The following is a 26,088-nucleotide window of genomic DNA, read 5'->3' as shown; positions in this document are numbered from 1 at the left end:
AAGAGCATGATCTAGTGTGAACAAATTAGTTTTTGATATGATAGATGGGCTTCCTGTGTAAATTGGCGCGAGCTCTATTTTTTGCCCTAATCTCCCACTGTCACGACGAGCAGCGCCTGACTGTTTGATAACTCTTCTCATCAAAAACTTACTCCCTAAAATTTATCCATTAAAAATTTTCAATTTCACCGCCGTAAAATGGCTAAAAAGGCAGGAAAACTAACAGATTTACCGACTGCATGTCGGTTTGCAGTTTTAGATGTTAGTGATGACGAGGATAGCTCCGATGAATCAAGCTCGAAAACAAATGCGAAGCCAACAGACACCACGGCTGCCACGAGCAAAAATAAAAAGAAGAGAAACAGACGCAAAAAAAGCAAAAGCAAGGTACAACAGGTTATATATCGTGTATTTTTGCAGATAACAGTGGTGAGGCTTATGTGAAATGTGTAAGAAAGGGAGCTTTCGGGTAATTCTTTAGCTTTATTCTTGACTACTTGTCCCACCCGAGGTAAGAGTGCAGTTGAACAGATTAGAATACTGTACGCTAGACAATGTTTAACTAATGCCAACAAGTTACGAAGGTAACAGACAGCCCTTTTGAATATATTCAAGTGGTATAAAACATTCCATAGCCAAGGCATTATTATGACAATTAGTCTACTATTTTTTGCAAAAAGACTTTTTGTCTTTCATGGTTGTCGTGACAGGCGAATGGAACAAACGGGAGATTATACAACTACAATCTCCATATGAGCTAGCTCAGTAAATATATTGCAATATATGCTCAGTGATGCAAAACACCAAACCTTGCCTTTCATTTTCAATAATGAATTGCATTCTTAACCCAATATTTTAAAAAATACAAGGGGATGATCAGTTGCATAGTGTATTGCATTTCTTGGAGCTGGGGCGAGGTTGTTCTTAATACTTACATTTGTGGTAGTCATGGTAGTCATCTCGCAAGAAATATGAGACTGATTGTCACACAGAGACTGTGGCTATGCAATGTTTTTGAATGTTTTTGAACGATGAAAAGGTAAAACTCTTTGATATTTCAGGTATCTTGTTTGACTCTTGGCCCATCAGTCATTATCACTCTCCGCCCTCAGTCATCTCAGTCACGGCCTCTGACAATCTACTTTCAACTATGGGGTTTACCCAGACTTAATATATTTATCTTATTCTGCAATTTTCTTTGGCAGTAATCACAATCACAATCTTAAATTTCAAATGTTATACCAAGTTCTCACATTTGATAACTCTTCACACCTAGGGAAACATTTTGTTTGTGTGTGTAGACAAGTGAAGCTACTGAAAACCCTGAAGGAGCATCAGAGATCCCTCCAGAACTTCAAGAATGGCAGATGTGGCAAAGCAAAGACGAACAGGTAGGAATGATGACTTAAGGTGGTAATCCCACCATCAATCATACCATTTTAAGTCATCAATCCTACCATCTTAAAGCCGCATTGTCACTAGTTTACTTCCGGAGGTCTGATGAAAACCTCAACCGTTAAAAGACAAGAGAATCTATTATAATCCGAGATTTATAACAGGCCATCCTTTCTAAATTATCAATCACAACCTCAAAGAAACTTCCAATAGACACACTGCTTTCAATATTTTGAAATATTTTTTGTGTTTTCCGTTAAAAATCATAGGAGAATGGTAAGTAATCGATCGGAAGTAAACTGGTGACAATGCGGCTTTAAGTAATCAATCCTACCATCTTAATTTGTCAACCCTACCATCTCAAGTCATCAATCCTTCCATCTTAATTTGTCAACCCTAGCATCTTAAGTCGTCAACCCTACCATCTTAAGTTGTCAACCCTACCATCTTAAGTCGTCAATCCTACCATCTTAAGTCATCAATCCTACCATCTTAAGTAATCAATCCTACCATCTCAAGTCATCAATCCTACCATCTTAAGTCGTCAGTACAGTACACAGTTGACGTACAGTAAGATGGTAGGATTGAAAAAAAAAAGCTCTGTTTGACTTTTCCAAGTGCTCTTTTACTGTGTACATATTAAATCACTGTCTGATTGAAATGTTTCTCACAATCTTGTGTTACTCTCTTTATGTTACCAGCTAGTGCTTGAGCAGTTTCAGAAGGACTTAAAGGTAATAAACAATATGTAAATGGTTTGCTATCAGGTATACTTTGGGATGAGGTGCATTCTACTAAATCATTGAACTGGCCTCCCAAAAATTCTTTGATGTGAGGTGCATTCTACTAAATCACTACCTGGCCTCTCAAAAATTCTTTTTAGAGCAAGTCAGCTATTATTTTAATCTTATTCTTACTAGGAAGCTCTCCAAGCAAGCAAGGCTGAGAGTATAAACAAACGGGTTGAGTCCCAGGCTACTTCTAGTAAACCAAAGAAAAAAGAAAAGCCTGTGTCAATGTCACTGGATGAGTTTGTTAGTGGAAGTGTACCCAGCGGCCATGAGAAAACCAACTTCCACACAAATGGGAACATAGGTATGAGTGTTTCAGATAGAAGAGCATGCAGTTCTGGTTAAATACATGCCCATCAAACTTCAATTATCTCAACCCCCCCTCCTAACACACAAATACGTCACTTATGGTAGCGGTCCCATAACCAGGGAGGGTAAGTCATCTTACCCATTTATTGAGCAATTTTATGTTGAGTATTTGTATCCACAATGTTTTTTTTTTATTTGAGCTGACCTTTCATTAACATTAGATTGTTCGTCAACAATATATTTTTTATCTTTCAGTTCATGAGATATCTGCATTAGATACCTTTTTGGTAAGAGCTGTTTAAAAAGATAATTTAACTGTATGGAAATGAAATTAAACTCTTCAATTCTTCAAGGATGATTTCAATGAGCCAGAAGAAAAGCCAGAGAAAATAAAATCAAGGAAAAAGACAAAAAGCAAATCAGATGATAAGATGAACTCTAAGTCAGAGATTAAGGTAAGGAGAAAAATGTAAATGTTGTAAATGTCTTCCACAATTTCTATAGTGCAAGTTTCTGTGCATGCTCTCAGCAGTGAGCAACTCAGAAAAAAAATGGGTTCACAAACGGCGACTCGTAACGCGTCCCATGCAGAAATTTGAGTATGTAAAGGGGATGTAAAAGGTATGTTGTTCGATACCATTTACCTACCATATACATCCTAAAAACATACCCTCTACATACCAACTTGGAAGGCATGTAATGGGTATGTAATACATATGAAAATTGGACATTGTAAAATATACCTTTTACATAACCAAAAGCGACCTTGATATTGAAGACCTTGAAGTTATGTAAAAGGTAAGTGTTAGGTATGTAAATTGTGTGTAGACGGTATGTAATGAGATATCATTAACATACCAAATATTTGCTGAAAACATACCTGTTACATACCAATTTAGGTGGTATGTAATTGGCATGTAATACCTATCAAAATTGGACATTGTAAAATATACATTTTACATAACCAAAAGCGACATTGATTTGAAGATTTATAGTTATTTATAAATGGTAAGTATTTGGTATGTAGATGGCAAGTAAAATATATATAGTGGGAACCATTTACATATCAAAAGCTTGCTAAAAAGGCTACCTTAAAAGGGCATGGTATAGAATTTACATAGCCATTACATACCCAAAAGGTACCTTGAACATACCACAAATGCTACCATTAAATGGAAATTAACATACCAATCACATACCTAAAATGTACCTTGGACATGCCACAAACATAGCTCAAGGCTACCTTAAAAGGGCATGGTATAAAATTTACATAGCCATTACATACCCAAAATGTACCTTGAACATACCACAAATGCTACCGTTAAATGGAAATTATCATACCCATTACATACCTAAAATATACCTTGGACATGCCACAAACATAGCTCAAGGCTACCTTAAAAGGGAATGGTATAGAATTTACATAGCCATTACATACCCAAAATGTACCTTGAACATACCACAAATGATACCGTTAAATGGAAATTTACATACCCATTACATACCTAAAATATACCTTGGACATGCCACCAACATAGCTCAAGGCTACCTTAAAATGGCATCGTGCCAATTTTACGTACAATACATTATCTAAATGTGTCCCATAGCTATAGGGCTAACTTGGAATAAGCGACTGAGCCAAGCAGCTAGTCTTTCCTTGTTTGTAAGCATATCAATAAAACGCCCCTGCAACATGGTATCTATGCCTCTACATGTCACACGCAAAATTTAAACCCAAAGAACGTTGTATAACACACTTTATGCGCAAAGTAAAACTAAGTTGTTGCTTAAAGATCAATAAGATTACCTGGAATTGCTAAGCTGCAAAGGTAAAGTTACTAATCTGGAAATCACTGGAAATGTTTAATTAATTTCTAGATCGGCACATAATCTCTATTCACAAGAAATGACTTTTTTGATTACTAGTTCGAATTGTTTATTATCAAATATAAATTTTAAAAAATGGTGAAAACTATGCCAAAGTTTTCAATCAAGCAGATTCATCTGCATCGTAGTCATCATCATCATCATCATCAGGAAGACTAGGCAGACTTGGCAGATCATCTTCACAAGCTGACTTCCGTGCTGCTCTCCTCAAGTTTTTTATACTTAGGTTCATGGCACTTGTGATGCCTTTTTTACACCCGTCTGGGAGGTTCTGCCTCGACGCATATGCTATTAATGTAACAAAAAATCATTTTGCATTACGTTTGTTATTGTCGTCATTAATTGAGTTATTCAATATACCAAATATTCGCGGTACCATAACTTCACCTGATGCGAAAACAATTTAATGTGGGAAAATCAAAACTTAGCTTTTCTCACCTTTAATAGTGGTTATAATTTGCTGGTTAAGCAAATTTCCCACCTCCCCCTGCTCAGAGATTTTTCCCTCGCGCCTTTCTTCTGAAAAAAACGCCTTTAAAAGGCGTGTAGCCAGCGAGGACTTGGTGTGTGCGGTTTTGTACAATGCAAGTGCTGTCCTCGAAAGGAAGACACCACTGCCCGCAACTAATTCAACTAACTGCAAATGATGAAAGAAAAAAAAAACGTTCAGTACCCAAAATAACATATAGTTCATAAAACGACGTCAATAATACTCTTGAGTTATTTTTTTTAATATCGTATCAAGTACTCGCGATAGGACAAGCTCTTGCTTTCACGGGAAATTGGAAATAGTTAGTTGTCATTTGAACAAATTCGGTGGCTACTGAGTGATCTGATTAGTAAATTATCATTGTCAAGCGCTGGAAAGTCCCGGCTGTTGCGAATCGGGACTTCCCGAATTCACAAGCGATGACCACTCATAGCCACTGACTTCGTTTGAATGGCAGCTAAGTATTTCAAGTCGCCCATCCAGAAAATCTATCTGTGATCTGATGCCCGTAAGGTTGGATTACACCTCACACTCATTTTTATTTAAACTATTTTAAACTATAGACTTATGCTCAAGGCTGACTAATAAACCCTGCACTGTTCTCAAATTCCTGTATCCATCCTTATTATTACCTTTCTCGTTGCCGCTTCTGCCTCACTCATCACGCCTACCCGCCCATCATTCACTTGTACATTTGGTACTCGAAGCCCATTTCCTAAAATCAATGACAATCATAAAATGATCTCTCTATCATCAGAAAACAAACTAGAAGAGGATGGCGTAAACGTAGAAAATGATCTCTATATCATCAGAAAACAAACTAGAAGAGGATGACGTAAACGTAAAAAATAATTTTTTCAACTAAAAGGACAGAGTGGAAAGATGCAAGATAACTATTTTTTTTAGCTCAATATTTTGCATATAAGCTCCCTTTTTGTCGGAGAACAAAATATCAAAATTAAAAATGTAACTTACACTATGTCTTGAAAGATATTTAAAAGGCTATCTGTGGAAAAGCCCAACAAAATACGAAATGGCGCCCGTTTTGACCCATAACATTGAAAATATTTACCTTGGATACCATCTGATCTGCTCAGTCTCCTGAATCGCGCTTCCAAAGCCCCATATTTTTCCTTCAGCTCACTAAGCTCATCTCTCGTGGAAACACACGTAGGATTTGGGCAAAGTGGCCTTTGTTTTGTTCTTTCTGCGCATCTGAAATAGAAAAAAAATTAATAGAGCGGAAACCCTCAAGTAGAACCTGAATAGAAGACATCTGATTTTGGAGTCTATACTGAACTGTTCTTTTTACAGCAATTCTACCCTGCAAATGGGGATAATAATTTTTGATATAAATATGAAATAGAAAAGTGAAATAATGACAAAAATACTTACGCTGCTGGGGATAATAATTTTTGATATAAATATGAAATAGAAAAGTGAAATAATGACAAAAATACTTACGCTGCGCATGTGCTGGCTTGTCTCTTGTGACTCCCTGTTGGTTAATTAAAGAGAGACTTCAAACTTGGGAATCTATACTAGTGTATTTTTATGCGTTTCAGAACCGTTTAATTGAAATTGACAAACCTTGAGTGACGATGTTGATAAATCGCGGGAGGCCGACTTCTTTGAAAATAGAAATGCGGTTGAAAAATTTTTATAGAGGTATAGAATTAAGATCCTGGACTTCTCATTCAAATTGCGTACCAACCTGGACTATTTGTTCTGACTGATTCAGCTCGCACCCTGTGATAAACGGATGAAACGTAAATAGCTAATCATCATGAATGATCATAGACTTGAGAATACAAATTGGAGTATTCCTTACCCGCTCTTTGTGTTGATCTCTCGTTGATAGCAACAATCGAGATGTCCTATATGTACATAAACAAACATTGTCTATTATGATTTTCAATGATTTCATAAATTTGAGGATATCTCGATTCTCAGTGCTGAGAATTCTTGCTCGCAAAGTTCAGTGTACTTTCTCGCAATTTTTTACTAGTCGTGCTCGAGGAACGGGATCCTCTCGAGCAAGACAGTTCTTTCGATTGACCTGTTTTTCTTGGGTGTTTGAAGATAGTTATGAGGGAAGGAGGGGTGGTATAAAGTATATTTCTCACATTCACAAGCTCCATTTCTTTGAAAATGTTTGAAAATCTAACCTCAAGTGTCTCAGCAATTTGGTCGCAACTTTCCACAGTTCCAGTCACAGTTGTCGCAGGGGGTGTGTTTTTTGATGACTTTTTCTTCTTAACTGGAGCATTACTATCTGTTGAGGATTTATTGTTATTATGAATTTCACCAATCATGTACTTCAATGATGTGGTTCTGCCGCTTAAATTTTCCCAATTACTCTATTTTTTTACTATACTATTATTATCATACTATGCAAGTAGTGACGTAGTAGATTGATTGATACCGTAGGCCAGAGATAATGGCCTGAACAAACAACTGAAAACTAGACGGAATTACTTTCCATATTACAGGCAAAAACAACATGGATGGCCGAAAGAATCGGAAAAAACAAGGACGGTACTGTCAGTATTATAACACAATTACTTCGCCATCCAAGATCCCCAGGACAACCCGAACAAGAAGCAAGTTTGCAAGATTCTCATCCTAACGAAAATGATAACTTATTGGATTTAGAAACAGAAGATAAGATAGACGATACTCTCCCGGGAACTTCTAGTTTAACAACGGAGGATATAATAGCCGAATACCCTGATGACGTCCTATCCGAAAGCGAAGATAATTTTGTAGCTGATTGTATTGCATGCGAGACCACTTGTAATTCCGACACTGTTCACACTACCAGAAATTTTGAAAACCGAGCGGAGATGTATGAATATTTGGATAACGAAGACTGGGAGAAACTTGCAGACGTCGTTTTTGACTCGGAAACTGAAATTAACAATGAACATGGAAGTAAAGACGAGAACGAAGAACAAGAAGACTTTATTGAACTGGATGACTCTTCAATTGAAAGTGACGGGGCCGATTTAGACCTGATGACTGCACAAGAGCAGGATCCGCCAATTTATTCTGGTAGTTTGCTAACAGTGACCATGCATCTAGCAGCTATAATGACATTTGCGATGGCAGGAGCCTTACTGCTTCCGCGATTTCCCATCTGTTGATACTTATCTCCCTTCACTGCCCGGTACCTAATAGATGCATGAAAACACTTCACACACTCTGGAATCACCTAGGCTCCATGAGAGCCCCCATAGAGTGGCACTATTTTTGTACAAGGTGCAATCGATACTTGGGAAAAACTAAGCCAATCGCAACGCAAAATTGCGTGCACTGCAAAAAGAGCTTCGCCCCTGGAAAAAGTAAGACATGCGATACGTTTATAGTATTTCCAATTATCACACAGCTGTCATGCATGCTTAAAGACAGTTCGTTTGTAGAAGCTCTTACGTCCTACCGATTCAACCACGAGGAAGACAAAAGAAGGCGGAACTGCCCAGAAAACATCGAGGATATAATTGACGGCGAAAATTATCAATTATTTTTTAAAGAACATGGTTTTTTTTTAGAAATCCAAACAATTTTGCTATTCAGCTAAACACGGACGGTGTGGCATTGTTTAAAAGCTCCAGCTATGCTATATGGCCGGTTTACATGGTTATATGTGATTTGCCTCCGCGTATGAGGTATTATATATATGCACGCTGTTTTGTTAGGAGTAATGAAACAATTAATGCTACTGGTTCGACAAGAAACACAAAGAAATGTTCTTGGTATTGTGGAAATAGCGTCAAAGCATGTGACGAACGGCGTGAGAGGATAAAACCGCCAAACTACGTCAGCAGGATACCAAGAAGTGTTGAGGAACGGTCGCATTACAAAGCGTCTGAGTTACGAACCTGGCTACTTTATTATTCCTCGCCTGTAATGCAGGGTATTTTGCCAAATGAACACTATCAGCACTTAATGCTTTTTGTGTGTGGTGTTTAATATATGTTGCTTAAAGAGTCAATTGGACAACATGGAGATAAACAAGGCTAATCAACTATTGGAACATTTTTGTCTTCGAGCTCAAGGACTTTATGATGACAGATTTATGACTTTTAATCTTCATCAGCTTTTACATCTTGCTGATTCTGTTAGATTCAACGGCCCTCTTTTCAGTAATTCTTGTTTTTTCTACGAGGACTTAAATGGAGACTAAAGAAGCCTCTTTCATGGTTCACAAAATGTTGAGGGCCAAATTGTGAGAGCTGTTTCCATTTTACAACATTTACCAGAAATGATTGAAAATGTGACGGATTTAAACGTAAAACACTTTTGTCAGTCATTAACTCAAAAACGAAGGGTTGGGCATGTGAGCGAGGAAATTGATGAGAATCTAAAGCTTCAGGTACTGGGATCTCTTAAACCTGACATCATCAGCGCTCTCCAGGAAGTTGAACAACTACAAATAATTGCTGGAAATGTGGCAATATTCGACATAATCTACAAATGTTTTTACCGATTAAAACGTGGCGATAACATTATACACAGTGCAGGATACACCCGAGTAACAAAACGAAATTCGACTGTTGTACAATATACAAAGCCTGTTGATGATGAGATGGCTAATGGGTCCATCCTCTATTTTGTCAAGTACAAAAAGCCCTGCCGAAGCTCTACCTGCGAGGTGGTTTGCCAGTGTACTGAGCATGGTTATGTAGCTATGATAGAGGAATATGAAATACTGCACTCTAAACACTTATCCAGCTCAGACTTGAGAGGACCAAAAGCAGAAGTCAGGCATCTGATTCCCATGAACAGGAAACCGTTGGGCATTGTTCGCGTACCTGTTCATACACTAATTCATACATGTTTTTTTATTGACACTGGTAATGACAATTGTTTTTTTCTTGGGATACCTCCCAATAGAATTGAGCGAGAATGAGAGTTTTTTTTTCCGCAAAGACAATATAGAGTGAGAATCACAATGTAAATTTACCTTATATAATTAATCCTAATTCCAAACTGCACCCAAAATTAAATATCATTAGAAATATACTGTATTACTTATCACTGGTACTTTTCATAATAACTGTTTTTACAGATTTTTTATGTAGTTAATTAATTATTTATTTATAAATAAATTTTTGTGATTTCAAGAATAATGACCCATTACCATAAATATTATTTTTATTATTAGTTCATACAATGGGTATGTGAATAGGTTAAAGTATTTTTGAATACACAATTAATAGAAGAGCCCTGAATGAAGGTATGCTTTTTTGAAAGTATAGGTATGTAAAGGCATGCATTTTTTCAATACCAAATACAGCAATGAGATGGGTGTGTTTTTGGTATGTTAGAATGGGTATGTAAATAGTATGTATTTTCACATACCAAATACATAGATGGCCTAATACTGCCATTGTTTTGGGTATAAAAGTATAGGTATGTAAAAGATATGTTTTTTTACATACCAAATACATAGATCAACGGCAAATGTTTCGGATGAAAGAATGGGTATATATTAGGTATGTATTTTTACATACCAAATATGTAGAATATGGTGAACAAGAAAAGGGAATGTTTTGGCTATGTAAGTATGGGCATGTAAAGGTATGTATTTTTACATACCAAATACATAGATATGGATTAAAGAGAGCGGTATGTTTTTGGTATGTAAGAATGGATATGTAATTGATATGTATTTTTACATACCAAATACACAGACGTCTAAAAGAGAAGAGGTATGTTTTTGGTGTGTAAGGACAGATATATAAAAGGTATGTATTTTTACATACCAAATACATAGAAGTGCATTGGATAGGATTGGTATGTTATTGGTATGTAAGTGTGGGTAAATAAAAGGCATGTATTTTTACATACCAAATACATAGATGGCTAAAAGAAAATGGTATGTTTAGGGTATGTAAGTATAGGTATGTAAAAGGTATGTATTTTTTTATATACCCAATACATATCCAGTACAAAAAAGACATGCCTTTTACATACAGGTTACATACCAAATACATACTTTTCATTTTGTGTGGGACCGAAGACAAACTGATATTCACTTTAGATACATGTAGCGTAGGTACATGTAGAAAACGTCCCCTCAAGTCTTTGTCAAATAAATGGATTTCCGCTGTTCAAGAGTATGCTAGCATTTTCACATATTCGTCTCCGATGAAGTGATCGAAGTATTCCTTTCTACGGTGATGCATAAGTGCGATCCGAATCCAAATACAAACTCCGAATTCCAAAGCCTCGCTCTCAACTCCAAAGCCTCACTTCAAATTCCAAAAGCTCACTTCCAATTCCAAAAGCTCACTCTCAATTCCAAAAGCTCACTCTCAATTCCAAAAGCTCACTCTCAATTCCAAAGCCTCACTTCAAATTCCAAAAGCTCACTTCCGATTCCAAAAGCTCATTCTCAATTCCAAAAGCTCCCTCTCAATTCCAAAGCGTCACGCTTAATTCCAAAGCCTTACTTCCAATTCTAAAACATCACTCTCAATTCCAAAACCTCACTTCCAATTCCAAAACCTCACTCTAAATTCCAAAACCTCAGATTTTTACACCTTTAAAAATACCCCAAGCTGACCTGACCTGAGGTTGAATTCTGGTTCACTGGCTTGAGAAGTGAAACAGAGATACAGACAGAGATACAGACAGAGATACAGACAGAGATACAGACAGAGATACAGACAGAGATACTATGTTCTATAAGCCTTAGCCTTGGATAACAGACTGCTGAGGGGCCTGATCTGAACCATATTTTTTTTATCACGATTCCCCAATAAAAGGGAGGCGGTCCTTTAATAATACTTATAGCCCTAAAGTATATAACCAGCAAATATGGATATGAAGAAACATAATAGCCAGGAGTCGATGGGTTAAAGAGCCATAGAGAGCCACCCCTTTGCTGTTTTTCATTATATTAAGGAAGACAAACTATGTGAAGAGATCCCATCTTAGAAGATTTTTTTTTGCTTCATATTACAAATGCAATAGAAAATATCCCAATTGCTTCCCCAAATCAGTCCATGGAAATGGATGCTTTAAAATATTTTGCTTGGATGACAAAATGACAGCTGCAAGATGCTGACATATATAAATAACTTATTAATCCCTATACACTGCATTTTCACAGAAAGTCATTGTCAAGGGCACACCTGAAGAATTCATCAAAGCTGAAATGGTGCACATACAAGAGAAGCTGGAAGAAAAAGATGAGGCTGTTACAGATCTGCACAAAACCGTCAGAGAACAGCAAGACCTCATAGAACAGCTTCAGGTTTGTAATGCATGACACGCATGCACTATATTCATTGTGCACGGGTGGATCTAGGGTGGGCTTAGCCGGCCCCTGCCCCCCTATTTTCAGATAATTTCGCTTGAAAATAACAAGATAGGAAATTCCATGGAAGAACAATGAATCCAGCTCCACCTTTTTTGAAACCCTTGCTTTGACCCCCCCCCCCCCTTTTTTGGAAATACTGGATCTGCCTCTGTCATGCATCAGGTTATTGGAGCACAGCAAATGGGGGTTAAATATATTCAAACATACCAGCACTCAATTTGTAATATAGGGGGCTTTATTTTCACACCAGATCACATTAATTTGCACCTCTAATATCGCATCATTTCTCTCACCAGTTTCACAATTGAACAAAAAACAGGGAGTTCATAATATCTTCCAAAATGTTATCCATTATCCCTGTTTCAAAATTCCAGATTTTCTGTGTTTGACAAATAGCGACAATAATGTCAACTATGGAACGTAAATACAACCAGAAGCAATAGCTAATACTGCCCTTGATATTTTTATTAAATTTAAAACAGAAAGAGCTGGCTCAAGTGAAGAAGAGGAATAAACAGCTGTGCTTCATGCTAGCTCAAGGAGAAAGTAAGTTGTTTTTTGTTGTTGTTATTATTGTTGTTGTTGTTATTCTTGTGATATCTGTTCTTGTTATTGTTGTTGAATTCTTGTTGTTTTGTTTTTGTTGTTGTTGCTGCTGCTGCTGCTGTCGTTGTTGTTGTTGTTGTTGTTGTTGTTGTTGTTGTTGTTGTTATTGTTGTTGTTGTTGTTGTTGTTATCTCATTTTCACCTGAACTCAAATAAGCCAAATTCCCTATTGGGGCCTAATTTCCAGTCTTTCTTACGCCTGATTCATACATCATGCTCCTGCTGTGCTGAATATAATAGTCTGTTTGTATCGACACAGTTACATTGTGCTTCTTCACATTAATTTCAAACTTCACAAATTCCGTAATGCACGTAGATTACGAGTTGTCAAAAGTCATTTGATGTAGAATTGCTGTTCACAAAATTAAAATTAATATCAAAAGCTCCACCTTTAAATCAGTGTCAAGGTTTTGCCACTCGCACAACTGGGAGGGCGGGGCCGTAGCAAGGGGTGGGCTACTGGGGCTTGTGCCCACCCAATGTTTCCAAAAATTATAAGTAATTGACCAGTAAGGGGGTGGCTGCCCCCCCCCCCCCCCCCACCCCCAATATTGTGTGGAAGCACGGGTGGGCTAGTGTGTTAGCGCGTCAGCCTCTCACCGCTGTGGCCCAGGTTCGAATTCTGGCTCAAACTGGGGATTTTTCCGGGTTCCTTCCTTGATTCGAATTTGTGCCACAAGTGAGTGAAGTTATTCTCCCGTGTTTCCAGTCTTTTCTGATAAGGACACTCAAACCAGATGTCGCGTCTCTTCAAGCTGTACTGCACTACACTAACCTGAACCGAAGGGACGTAAAAGAACCACTGGGGACGCAATAAACCCTCTGGCAGTGACCACCCCCAGTGACAGTGCTTACTAACCGAGGGCCATGTTAGAAAACTGTATATTCGGTTAAATATGTTACCTTCGATAAACAAAGATTAAACTGAAACCCCCTCCCCCAATCTTACATGGCTACGGCTCTTGAGGGCATATGAAACAGATACTTTGGTCGTGATTATATGAAAATAATGAGCAGCTAATACTTTTGCTTGCCTCCCTCCATTGTTGATGTTCTCGTTTTTTTTTTTTTACTAATTTTTCTCTTTGGAAAATATACTTCAGTGTGCTGTACATTTTTCCCGAATTTAACTTTTTTGCATTCTTTTACTCTTTTCCAGTGAAAGAAAAGTCAGAACTTTTACTGCAGATAGAAGAGCTCAATGAAGTCAAAGAGCAGGTACGTTATCATAGTATCCCAATTTCCAGACACATGCAATACTGCTCTCGAACATATGCACACTGATTGCGAAGCTTTCAAGGGAGGTGAAATAATTTGTCATTCTTCATTCATACTGAGAGGCTGATCATTTGTTTTTGTTTTGAAAAAAAGGATAGTTTAATGAATGACCAACATTTTGCCAGCGAAGGGGGATGTACAGGGTGTACGTGCCATGTCTATTTGTCAGGAAGTTATCGACTGGAGTGGTTTTTATAAACCTGTGAAATACACTTTAATTAGTATAATGCACTCTATTACACTTATTGTTTTCCTATTGTATATTTTTTTTTACTTTACACTTATTACAATTTAACTAATTCATTTCGTTTCACGGGTTTCTGAAATCCTGATCTATTGTGTTCAAAACTAAAGCCCTAAACGTAAAATGTCTCAGTTGTTTTAATATTTCGCCTTTTTATTATTTGTCTCTTTTAGGTTGTCCAACTAAGCAAAGAGTTAGAACAGGAAAGATCAAAATCCTCCTCTTTAAAACACGAGTTAGCCAAATTACAGGTAAGCCATTGACCCTACAACCCACCTGAACTGGCCATAAGTACCCACAGCTCAAAAACATCATAAATGCAAAATAAACACAACACGATCAAGTCACTCAGGCATCAGTCTAAGGGATACAAGTTCTTGAAGATATGCATTCAAAAAAGGTGATAGCAACTACTCTTTAGCCAAATAATAGCTCAGGTTCTTTGACAAATTTCTAATCGAACAAAAAAAACAGCAGAACCGACACTCTCAACAAAAGGCTAAAAATATCACACAAGTAAAAGAAATCAGAAACTCAAGTCCCAAATATATAACTTTATTTTGATCGTCCAGGTCCATTTCCATGGCCTCAAAACACAATGCCTTAGCTGGTATTTGAGTTTGTCGGGCTGTAAACAACTCAAAATAGGGGGGGATCTGTTTCGGCCTATTTTTTGTAAATTCAGCTCAAAAGTAGCCTGACCTGTAAGAGATCCCAAGATTCAGTATCCTTCTGTGTCTGCATACTCGTGGATGCAAACGAGACATCAGACTGCTGGGTCTAGTCGCCCGATGCGTTTTCAGTACGTTTAGTGAGGAAGTTCTTCAGTGTGTCTGCATACTCGTGGATGCAAACGAGATATCAGACTGCTGGGTCTAGTCGCCCGATGCGTTTTCAGTGCGTTTGGTTAGGAAGTTCTTCAGTGTGTCTGCATACTCGTTGATGCAAAAGAGATATCAGACTGCTGGGTCTAGTCGCCCGATGCGTTTTCAGTACGTTTAGTGAGGAAGTTCTTCAGTGTGTCTGCATACTCGTGGATGCAAACGAGATATCAGACTGCTGGGTCTAGTCGCCCGATGCGTTTTCAGTACGTTTGGTGAGGAAGTTCTTCAGTGTGTCTGCATACTCGTTGATGCAAACGAGATATCAGACTGCTGGGTCTAGTCACCCGATGCGTTTTCAGTACGTTTGATGAGGAAGTTCGTCAGTGTGTCTGCATACTCGTGGATGCAAACGAGATATCAGACTGCTGGGTCTAGTCGCCCGATGCGTTTTCAGTACGTTTGGTGAGGAAGTTCGTCAGTGTGTCTGCATACTCGTGGATGCAAGCGAGATATCAGACTGCTGGGTCTAGTCGCCCGATGCGTTTTCAGTACGTTTGGTGAGGAAGTTCTTCAGTGTGTCTGCATACTCGTTGATGCAAACGAGATATCAGACTGCTGGGTCTAGTCACCCGATGCGTTTTCAGTACGTTTGATGAGGAAGTTCGTCAGTGTGTCTGCATACTCGTGGATGCAAACGAGATATCAGACTGCTGGGTCTAGTCACCCGATGCGTTTTCAGTACGTTTGGTGAGGAAGTTCTTCAGTGTGTCTGCATACTCGTGGATGCAAACGAGACATCAGACTGCTAGGTCTAGTCGCCCGATGCGTTTTCAGTACGTTTGGTGAGGAAGTTCTTCAGTGTGTCTGCATACTCGTGGATGCAAGCGAGATATCAGACTGCTGGGTCTAGTCCAGCCTAGTCACCCGGTGCGTTTTCAGTACGTTTGGTGAGGAAGTTCTTCAGTGTGTCTGCATACTCGTGGATGCAAACGAGATATCAGACTGCTGGGTCTAGTCCAGCCTAGTCACCCGATGCGTTTTCAGTACGTTTGGTGAGGAAATTCTTCAGTGTGATGCAACTATCAATGAAGGGTTGCATTAAGGGCGTACAGCAGGATTAATATAGAGATAGCAGGAACTATATAACATGCGATTTCTTTTTATGGATGCACTGAATAGTGTAAAACACTGAAAAACCAAGTCTGCTAACATTCTCACATCCAAGAATAACAAGTAAATTAAGAAGCAATCAAGCATCCGCAGTGTGCACCACACTTAACGAAAACACGCCAGTCCGTGGGGCACATGATCGGGCACTAGATCAATAGATAGCTACCCCGGGAAAGGATGAGTTCAATAAACCTCTCCCACGGGATGAACATGAACATCACGGGCTTATCATTGATAGGTGCATAAGGGCCATGAAAAAGGCTTGTTTTTCGTGGATTTTTGTTTTACTCATCCAATGACATGCATCATTTCCACAGAGCATGTCATCTCGGGGACGACATGGCTCGACGTCATGACAAAAGCCTGTAAAGTGCACATGATTGACAGCTCTCCATCACAGCTGCGTTCATCAGGGAGGTGTTCTCAATTGAAGGCGCTCATCAAGAAAACTACGTTTAGCACCCTTTCAAGTGCAACTAAGTGTTGACAGTTTGTGAGTACTACATTAATTAAAAACTCTTTTGAGTGCAAGTGATTAACACTTTTAATGACAGCTACGTTAAGAACCCTTGTCAAGTGCAAATGATTGACAGAGCACTTGATTGACAGATTGCAATGGGTTCTCACAGGACATCAGCTCAACGCAAGCTATTTGTATTCTCAACGCGAAACGCAACCCAAATAGAATCCATCGGTTTGATTTTCTTGGACTCCCAGACTCACAAAACCCTATGAAGTTCAAATGATTGTCAGCCTGTCTGAGAACGCTCACAGACTCATCACCAAACGCATCGAAATGAGCATCAAAGTCCGTTAAATCCAAAGGGAATTAGTTCACGCCAAAGCAATTCACGAAAAGAAAAACAAATAATGTTTAAATAGTTCAGTTAGATTCTTTAATACAAATAAAAAAGTTTATTGTTTTAATAAGTGTGCTTGTTAGCAGCTGTTGTCCAATGTACCATACTTTCCAAATGAGCATTTTAGCCCCCAGCTTAATGAACGGACCATTTAAACTTTGAGCAAGATATTTGTTTTTCCTTTTGTCTATTGGGCAGGATTTTTTTCCCCTATTGGTGGTGTGCACGATCTCTCTTTTTTTGTAGGCTTGCATGAATTTTTTTTCAAAATCATCCACCCCCTGCCCCCTCAAAAGTTAAATGGATTCGTCCCTAAATAAAAACTTATGGCGCTGCGCCATCATGTTTGGGAAAATATGGTTTTTTAAGCATCTGTACTAAGCTGGATTAAGAAGGCACTCAAAAGACCTCATCCCCCCTCCCCCCCCTCGGCTAAAGCGCCCCCTAAGGCGCAAAATATTAAATAAGCAATCACAAAGAAGCGATCACTTCAAATGGTTGTAGCCTTTTTATTCAGCCAAAACTCACGGGAATTCTTGCCATGCCCAGCAAGGCTTTGAAGGGGGCTGTGCAGCTGTTCCAGATTTAATAATTTAGAACTGGCATGTAAAAAATGTCTTTGTTAATACTAGAAATTTGATTGGCTGAGACACAGTCCCTGCCCTATCTGATTGTTTCAAAACAGAAAATCACAAATAAGATATATATTAGGGAGCAGATTTTCCAAATAATTTCCTCAAAATCGTACTATATTCTACATGTTCCTACGTATGTTTTGTATAAAAAGATCCTATATGGGGAAAGCTTTTTGCCACAGAATAATGGACACTTGGTTCCTTCTTGCATGAATGATTATTTAATACGTTCTAATCTTACAAAATGAATGTGCTTAATTATACAGTAAATATTATGCGCCATATCTATGTTACAGTTTTAGGGGCCAAATCACCAAAACACATTGTTTTGCTGCTGTCTATCAGTAAATGTAGCCCCTAAAGCAGTGAATGATGGCTAGCCTGGGTTTGGCTTCTTAAAGCGACCTTTATGTAGCAGTGCAAAGCTTGTTATCTTCACAGAAATTCCTTTAAGAATTTTAATGTATTTAAATACAGACTAGTTTTCTTTAGCTATTTAGTCAAATTTCTTGTTAGCGGACATCTACTGGAAATCGAAAAAGTGCAAGTAATAGGAGAATTGTTCAAGAATGATACAAATGCCCCCCCCCCCCCCTCCCGCCGCCCTTGGGTGACAGCGTGGCTATAAAAAAAAAGTCAGCCCGCTTGCGTGTGTCTGCTAGTTGAAGTTAATTGAAGTTGCTTTTTACAGACCAAGAAATATAATACGCACATATCCATTGCTGTCTGAGTTACCCCCTGTAATTCCCTTGCAGTAACTCCCACCACAAAATGAACCCCCTCCACCACCGGCCTGCTTGTAAAGTATACCACTACCTCCTCCTGAATACCCACCCCCACCCCCAGAGGCACCATTGTCTTCTGCACCCCCTCCTCCAAATCCACCGGCCGCCCCAGGGGGAGGCCCACCGTTGTACCCACTGTTCATACCTCCGGCTCTACCGCCCAGCCAGCCCTCCGCTCTAGACCCGCCTGCTTCACCATGCACAGTGCTGGTTCTGTAGCAACCTGCGCCGTTCCATCCCGCACCCACCCCTCCATGCCAATTCCCTCCAGCAGTGTTGCACACCCCCGGATTACCATTGGTCCCCCCACCGCGACTATAAATGGGTTTAAATCCATGACTAGCCGTCCCGTTTTCGGACACTTGCCCGTCTACACCGACAAGACCATTTGACACACCCCCTCCCCCTCCAGCAGCGAGAAGTAATGTACCAGTGCTTGTATAAACAAATGACCCTCCCCCGCCCCCTGTGCCTGCTTTATCCTCAACAGTTTCGCCCAGCTCCTTTGCTGAAGAATTTGTTAGTCGACCTCCCAGAATCTCTACTGAATCGCCTCCTCGTTTCGCAGGTTGTTTGCTTTAATTCTAAAAGGAAAATAATTTTGTGTCAGTTTTAATCTTATGGGCTTCTCTTATGTGACAAGCGCCCCCCTCATTCCTCCTCAACCCTCCTCCCCCCCTGCTTTCCCTTTTCGCCCCCCCCCCCTCATCCCTCCTCACCCCTCCTTCGCCCTCCTCCCCCCTCATTCCTCCTTTTCCCTCCTTCCCCCCTCCTCCCCCCTTATTCCGCCTCACCCCTCCTTACCCCCTCCTTCCTCCTCCCCCTTCCTTCCCCCCTCCTCACCCCCTCATTCCTCTTCACCCCTCCTCCCCCTCATTCCTTCCCTCACCCATCCTCTTGCTCACTCTGCCCCCTCTTCCCCCTCCTCACCCTTCCCCCTCCTCACCCCCGTCATCCCTCCTGAGTGCCTGTCATTGTCATCGTCTCACTTTATCATGGAATTCACCAACTAGAAGTCTTTCACAGATTCTGCATTCTGATTGGCTGAGCTACTAATGGTCTATTAGTGATAGACGGTGAGTAGCGAAATGCTCGGGAAAATGGTAATGCCGGAGTTAGCGACGACTTTTTTAGGGACTAATTAGATAATGCTTTCTTAGGGACTAATTGGATAATGCCAGAAAATAAACCTGAAGGCAACCAGATATAAGTATTTTCAACGGTAAGAAACGACCAAAAACGCCGATCATATCATGTAATATGTTCAAGGTTTTCATTGCAATCAATACGAGCGGCCATTCACAGGCACTAAAAAACCACCGTCGATATACAAACCATTTTCAATCGTCGCTATTTTGTCTAAGACCATCTAGTTGGTGAATTCTAAAACAATTAGACCTCTCGGCCTCGTGTCAAATCATAGTCCAAACGGCCTTAGGTATTATTGTTAAATAATCATCACCACCATCAGAGGCATTTCACCATCATCATTATCCCGTCATATCATCATCGTCATCATTAACGTGTCATCCCCATCATTATCGTGTCGCCGTCATGATTATCGTAGTCATCATCATCATCATCATCCCCATCATTTTGTTATCATCATCATCTTTATCCCCTTCATATCATCGTCGTCGTCATTAACGTATCGTCCGCATCATTATCGTGTCGCCGTCATCATTTTCATCAACATCAACATTATCGCTATCATCATTATCGTACCTGGTACGCATTTGTACGTAACTACTTCATCCAACACAACACATGTCTTGCCGTTTCCACAGTAATTTTTATTGCATAAGATCGGCGGGCTCACCATGGCGTAGAATGAGTCAGCGTCCGGGCCATACTTGTCCGGATGTGTCATGTGAGAAACTGAGTTCAACTCGCATAGCGACCTGAAAACAACAACAGGGATATCGACAAATTCTTGACTTTCTGGGAAAAGACTTTCCAATGCTGTTTGGGAAGCTTCCTCCGCAGGCACCTCGAGTGTTTTTATTATTTTTTTTTTACCTTTCATTTTTTTATGAATTATGGTTCCTGTGGCGAGTTGAACTGGAACCGGAAGCCGGATTCCCTCTAACCCAGGCCCCCACTCTTTCTTGAACAACCCACAGGAAGCCCGAAATCGAAAAAAAAGCCTTTTTACCAAACCACTCGCGACGCCTGCGGAAAAGGCTATGGTTTGGGGGGGGGGGGGGGGTGTATAACGTTGCGATATAAAGGCTTCTGTAACCAGATTTCTAAAACAGTCTTTAGGCTCACTCACTCTGCCGGTTTGTAGTTGATAGATGTGCACGTCATCTTCTCATCGAAGCAAATCTGCTCGCAGTGCGTTTTGTTGTCGACGATCCTTGTGTCGATCACGTGACCTTGAAGGGAAACGCCCTTTTGGGTGAAAGGGACGCACTTGTCTGCAGCAACACGCTCCCATAGCAACAGCGTGATGGATAAGAAGTACATGGTTGTTAACATCTTGCTGCCTTGCAGAAAACCTATTCAGAAAAATAATAATACTTGGTTTATTACATTAGAAAACTGAGGCTCGGTGCAAATAACTCCAATGCAGGTGCTGTTTAAGCTGGATGCTTTATTGTATTCCATCTGATTTTAAAAAGCGGCCACTTTACTTTCGGCCGGTTACGTAAAAATATCCGATAATTTTTAACGGACAACGCGAAAAATATTTCAAAATTGTAAAAGCAGTGTGTCTATTAGGAAGTTTTTTTTGAGGATGTGACTGATAATTTAGAACGGATGGCCTGTAGAATAGCGCGGATTCTCATAGATTATTTTGTCTCTTGTCGGTTGAGGTTACCGTGGCCCTGCGGAAGTTAACTGGCGATGGGTGCGATGGCCGCTTTAACGCTAAAAACGCGTGAGAAGTAAGATTAGCTTTTTGCACTCAGAGAAATATTAATGTATAACAAAACTCTAAACAGATAAGTTAACTTTTCAAAAACGAAGAGTTTCCTTGAGTATATCCAGGCAAAATTAGCCTTTTTATCAGGATTTCATATCCTTGTTCTTTCTTTGGTGTGCATGACTTTTGCGTGGATTTACATGCCGAGAGAGGATGGGGAAATAGCGCTAATTACTGTAAACTTCTTAGCAGGGATATAACCCTGTATCAAAGCGCAAAGCCGGACTCAAACGTCTAAATAATAAATCACATTTTTCCTAATATTTGCATCCAAGTCTCTATCGCAATATTAAAAGTTATAATATATAAATTATCTCCTATTGTTACACATGACAGCGGGAAATAAACCTATAGAGCTTGTGATTGCTTGTAACTGCTTGCGGTCGATATTCTCTACCCAGATATGTCTTTTTGGTGAAAAACCGAATTTAGATTGCCAACTTTTTAACCTATGTCGGCGCCCTTAAGGTCGTTTTACACTTGCGATATTTAATGAAATTTCTGTCGCATCTTTCGCACCGATTTTTGCTCGTGTGCGCGCTGAAACTATAAATCGCCAATGCAAACGTGATTTGAAAAAAAAAGGAAAAAAAATTGCCGCGACAGATGTGACATTGCATCAAATTGCATCAAAAATCGCAAGTGTAAAACAAATACAGGAATGCTCACCACACTTTGTAGAGCATAAACTGACGAAACAGTAATCCTTTTTTGGGGCATTTAGACGTATCAAAACTTGAAAGAAATTGTAGAAAAGCCTTTGGGCGTAGGGTTAGGGTTATGACTGCAAACTGTGAGCATTCCTGTATTTAGCAACGCGTGTAAACCGGCCTTTACTCTTTTGGGATGCTTGTTTTTAAAAATTACTAGAGGTTCTTTTCTCCTCACCCATTTTTCAGTTTTCAATCTTGCATCATGGTATGCTTGGAACCTTACATCATGGTATACTTAGAAAATCAATGACAACCTTCATGATAAGTCATACCTTGTTTCTATGTTCTGTTGTGCAGTTTTTCCAGTGTGCAAGTCTTCAAGATTCTTTGACGAACGATCGCTCTGGGCTTGGCGTTCGCAAATATTCGTTAATACTCCGAGAGGCTCTATACAAACCCTGCTACCTTGGTAAAGTTGGGTTTCTTTGGAAACAAAACTTTTAATATAAAACATTAATATAATATCTTAGTTTCCAGAGTATGCTATATAAACGGTTTTAACCGTTTTAGTCAAATTCGTGGAAACGGTTTAAAAGATTCAATCAACGTTTATTGGTCCATACTCACATGCAATTTTACTTATTGTCTAAGATACATTTTTTTCCTTGTCAAAAAAGAATGACAGCTGAAATGTATCATTGAATTGCCGCCAGCGCAATTCAGTATATAGATAGAAGCAGTGCCTCAACACGAAGTCGAGGTCGTTATTGGTAAGAATTAGCGCCATTTCCGTGTGATAGAAGCGGCTTGACGCGTACCTCGACACGAAAACGAGGTCGTTATTGGTAGGAATAAGCGCCATTTCTGCGTCGTTATTGGTAGGAATAAGCGCCATTTCTGCGTGAAAGAAGCAGTGCCTCGACACGAAGTCGAGGTAGTTACTGATAAGAATAAGCGCCATTTCCGCATGATAGAAGCAGCGTGACGCGTACCTCGACACGAAGTCGAGGTCGTTACTGGCAAGAATAAGCGCCATTTCCGCGTGATAGAAGCGGCGTGACGCGTACCTCGACACGAAGACGAGGTCGTTATTGGTAAGAATTAGCGCCATTTCCGCGTGATAGAAGTAGTGCCTCGACACGAAGACGAGGCCGTTATTGGTAAGAATTAGCGCCATTTCCGCGTGATAGAAGCAGTGCCTCGACACGAAAACGAGGTTCGTTATTGGTTAGAATTAGCGCCATTTCCGCGTGATAGAAGCAGTGCGTAAACACGAAGTCGAGGTCGTTATTGGTAAGAATTAGCGCCATTTCCGCGTGATAGAAGCAGTGCCTCGACACGAAAACGAGGTTCGTTATTGGTTAGAATTAGCGCCATTTCCGCGTGATAGAAGCAGTGCCTAAACACGAAGTCGAGGTCGTTATTGGTAAGAATTAAGAATTAGCGCCATTTCCGCGTGTAATAGAAGCGGCGTGAAGCGTACCTCGACACGAAGTCGAGGTCGTTATGAACAACAACCAGACTTTTTGATTACCTTACTTTACAACTTTACCTTGGTTCACCATTTTTTTCCCTTACAACTGAAACCCCGGTTGTCTACGATTATCTTCTTTTAATAAGTTAAACCCAAATCTTGTTATACTCAATTATACCCCCTTATAGCCATATCAACCTAATAAGCGCCCCAATGAGTGATGTTCTATATAGTTTTTAAAAAGGAATCGAAAAAGTATATATAACCTTTCAGAATTGATAGATTTGGTCATTTTGTGACGTAGATCGAGATGTAAATTAAATTACAAGGGGAAGTATATGCGCCCTATATTAGTTCCCGTCTTCATGTCTTCCTATTTATTGCTGAAGATCGTTGTGTGTTTCGTTATGCGGTTTTCGTTATTTCATTCCCAGAAATAAGAGACAACATGGCCGCCACGTATGCGTAGTGCATATACAATGTCAAAATGGCTGCCATTTATTATAAGGAAATGTGGGGAGACATCACAATTTATAGTCAAAAGTAGTCGTTTAAAAGGTAGAACTGTTCGCTGCATCACAGGTGCAGGACTCGAAATTGGTAAATCGACTATCCTTCCATCAAATTGGCCAATAAAATAGGCAGTAGCGCCTCCCAATCTTGTTCCCGAAGAAATAACATTTGATGTAGTTATGCCTAGTTCAGGAACCATTATTGTTGTCTTTAAGATACAGACTGAAGCAAGGAAAACGGTGCGCTCCGCAAGAACAACTTCTCTCCGGTCGTCCGTTCTCCATTTTGTTTTTAAACGGCCCCACGGCTTTCTGGGATAGACACAGGGGAACCATAAAGCCTTTCTAAAATATATATTTTTTTTATTTGCGCATGTAATGTTTTCTTAAGCTTCTGAATGTCACCAGTTCTCAATTTGCTAAAACGTCACGGTAAATTGTCAACCTTGTGAGTTCAAAGTATTCTATATTAAGTTTAGAAAGGTCATCGAGGAACTTTCCCGACTGTCGGGCATATAGCCACTGATTTTCTTTTTTCGCATATAATTCTCTCCTATAAATGGTTTTTGTTTCATTGTGGGTCGCATTGCATTGCAAAACTTTTTGTCAATATTTTGTGGTATTACCGTCTTAGAATTTTAACGAATTTTAGATTTTCCCGCCAAAACTTGAAATTATACACTCGATTCATAATATCCTTTCGCGGGGCCAAGAAAAATTTTCAAAGCTCTGTTGCAAACTCAAATTTAATTTCCTTTTCAGAAAGCTCATCTATGCTTTCTATACTTCCTATAACTGAATGGTTATAAAAACTTTAAAGTTCTTATAAAAGTTCTTTAAAATGGAGCATTTCAATTTTTGTGCCCCCCTTCCCCTCGCTATGATGAAAAAATTGCCACCTCTAAATACCCAACCCCATACCCCCCTTCCCATGATAATTTACCCCCTTCTTCCCACCACACTGCCATGTTATTAGCATGTTTGCCTACCTTACCGCCACAATGAAAAATCCAAGTGGTTTATTAGTTACGTAATACAATATCGTACAAAGTGTTCCGAGGGGGGACGGCACAGGGTTTCCGTTACAGTTTTCCTTTTTAGCCAGTTATCTGCCTGCCATCAAAAGACATTGAAAGGGGTATGTGGAAACACATATTATCACTGAGCTTATAGCCGAGCCAGCGCGCGGAGCTCCATGGGTATGCGACTGAGTTTTTTTTGTCAATGCGCGGGGGTCCTGTGGTTCTGCCTCGCCTGCCTGCCCGCGCCAACTGTGTAACCACGCTTAGCTGACACGGTGTCGTCACCACTCTAGAAAAACACAAACTTCCAATAATCTTAGGAGTGGGAAAATTATTTGAGAAACTCTACCACAGTCATGAATTGCTTAAATCAAAGAATCTACAATTCTCTCTGAGTCCGCTGTCGAATTTCCCCTCCAACAAACTGGTTATCACACGGCGGAAGATTACACTACCGATTCACAAAATGGAAATGAAAAAAGTCGATAAAAGAGTCTTTACAAAAAGCCTAAAATATAAGAAAGAACCCATGCCTAAAGATGGAGAAATTGAAAAAAACAAAGCAGCAAACTATGATTATAAATGTTGGTTTCTCGCCGACTTGAAACGAATGAAACGGTAGGTTGCATTTTTGTTTGGTAAGAATAATTAAGATTAGTTTTGTAAATTCTTTCTTTCTGAGGAGAGAATAATACTTTTTAGCGGAGCCAGCGCGGCTGCAGGCCGCGCGCGGAGCTCCATAGGTATAGAAATATGGTATAGCTATGCGACTTGGTTTTGTGGTCATCGCGCGGGTATCCTGTGGTGTCACAATCCACCATCCACATCCATCCAGTCAATCGTGCAACTCCCAGGCCCCACTCGGTCTTACGTTTTCACGTATTTTTTTTTACA

General features: G+C 39.7%; 3 protein-coding genes and 1 pseudogene across 9 annotated transcripts; 2 read left to right on the top strand and 2 right to left on the bottom strand.

The window, feature by feature from the left end:
- The first annotated feature begins 57 nt into the window (after positions 1–57).
- LOC5517617 (G kinase-anchoring protein 1) lies at positions 58–25,708 on the top strand. 5 transcript variants are annotated; one of them, XR_007308066.1, is made up of 12 exons: positions 80–387; positions 1,302–1,391; positions 2,097–2,129; positions 2,316–2,490; positions 2,751–2,782; positions 2,849–2,950; positions 11,993–12,136; positions 12,685–12,748; positions 13,968–14,026; positions 14,504–14,581; positions 16,642–16,817; positions 22,544–25,708. XR_007308066.1 is itself a non-coding variant. In XM_032362109.2 (11 exons), the coding sequence occupies exons 1-11, from the start codon at positions 199–201 to the stop codon at positions 16,678–16,680; spliced, it is 1,005 nt and encodes a 334-aa protein (XP_032218000.1). In that variant the 5' UTR covers positions 80–198; the 3' UTR covers positions 16,681–17,251. The 5 variants fall into 5 exon arrangements, 4 of the variants coding, with proteins under 4 accessions (XP_048583647.1, XP_048583646.1, XP_032218000.1 ...); XM_032362109.2 differs by lacking the exon at positions 22,544–25,708 and having other exon boundaries at positions 16,642–17,251; XM_048727689.1 differs by lacking the exons at positions 11,993–12,136; positions 12,685–12,748; positions 13,968–14,026; ... (1 more) ...; positions 16,642–16,817; positions 22,544–25,708 and adding an exon at positions 7,365–8,210 and having other exon boundaries at positions 72–387.
- On the bottom strand, positions 4,141–7,192 carry LOC116601377. Of its 3 annotated transcripts, none has more exons than XM_032362113.2 (5): positions 7,041–7,192; positions 6,704–6,749; positions 6,587–6,621; positions 4,821–5,019; positions 4,141–4,670 (listed from the first exon to the last, which is right to left on the bottom strand). In XM_032362113.2, the coding sequence occupies exons 1-5, from the start codon at positions 7,185–7,187 to the stop codon at positions 4,486–4,488; spliced, it is 612 nt and encodes a 203-aa protein (XP_032218004.1). In that variant the 5' UTR covers positions 7,188–7,192; the 3' UTR covers positions 4,141–4,485. The 3 variants fall into 3 exon arrangements, with proteins under 3 accessions (XP_032218004.1, XP_048583650.1, XP_048583651.1); XM_048727693.1 differs by lacking the exons at positions 4,141–4,670; positions 4,821–5,019 and adding exons at positions 5,946–6,370; positions 6,463–6,501; XM_048727694.1 differs by lacking the exons at positions 4,141–4,670; positions 4,821–5,019 and adding exons at positions 5,946–6,370; positions 6,463–6,498.
- Positions 8,845–12,052, top strand: LOC125563038 (annotated as a pseudogene).
- On the bottom strand, positions 18,505–21,085 carry LOC125563133 (loricrin-like). Its single transcript, XM_048728000.1, has 3 exons — positions 20,880–21,085; positions 20,347–20,505; positions 18,505–19,180 (listed from the first exon to the last, which is right to left on the bottom strand). The coding sequence occupies exons 1-3, from the start codon at positions 21,083–21,085 to the stop codon at positions 18,505–18,507; spliced, it is 1,041 nt and encodes a 346-aa protein (XP_048583957.1).
- Positions 25,709–26,088: the final 380 nt, after the last annotated feature.

The sequence above is a fragment of the Nematostella vectensis genome, chromosome 5 (genome assembly GCF_932526225.1).
Source record: "Nematostella vectensis chromosome 5, jaNemVect1.1, whole genome shotgun sequence".
Taxonomy (NCBI): domain Eukaryota; kingdom Metazoa; phylum Cnidaria; class Anthozoa; order Actiniaria; family Edwardsiidae; genus Nematostella; species Nematostella vectensis.
This window is presented reverse-complemented; position numbering and strand designations above follow the sequence as displayed.

Coding starts and splice junctions, on each gene's coding strand:
- LOC5517617 (XM_048727689.1), top strand. CDS start 199: ATGGCTAAAAAGGCAGGAAAACTAACAGATTTACCGACTGCATGTCGG. Junction 1,392..2,096: donor GGCAAAGCAAAGACGAACAG/GTAGGAATGATG, acceptor TTATGTTACCAG/CTAGTGCTTGAGCAGTTTCA. Junction 2,783..2,848: donor CTGCATTAGATACCTTTTTG/GTAAGAGCTGTT, acceptor CAATTCTTCAAG/GATGATTTCAATGAGCCAGA.
- LOC116601377 (XM_048727693.1), bottom strand. CDS start 7,187: ATGATTGGTGAAATTCATAATAACAATAAATCCTCAACAGATAGTAAT. Junction 6,750..7,040: donor AAATTGCTGAGACACTTGAG/GTTAGATTTTCA, acceptor ATGTACATATAG/GACATCTCGATTGTTGCTAT. Junction 6,502..6,586: donor AGTCAGAACAAATAGTCCAG/GTTGGTACGCAA, acceptor CTATTTTCAAAG/AAGTCGGCCTCCCGCGATTT.
- LOC125563133 (XM_048728000.1), bottom strand. CDS start 21,085: ATGTTAACAACCATGTACTTCTTATCCATCACGCTGTTGCTATGGGAG. Junction 20,506..20,879: donor ATCAACTACAAACCGGCAGA/GTGAGTGAGCCT, acceptor TGTTGTTTTCAG/GTCGCTATGCGAGTTGAACT. Junction 19,181..20,346: donor GTGTTGGATGAAGTAGTTAC/GTACAAATGCGT, acceptor TTAGAATTAAAG/CAAACAACCTGCGAAACGAG.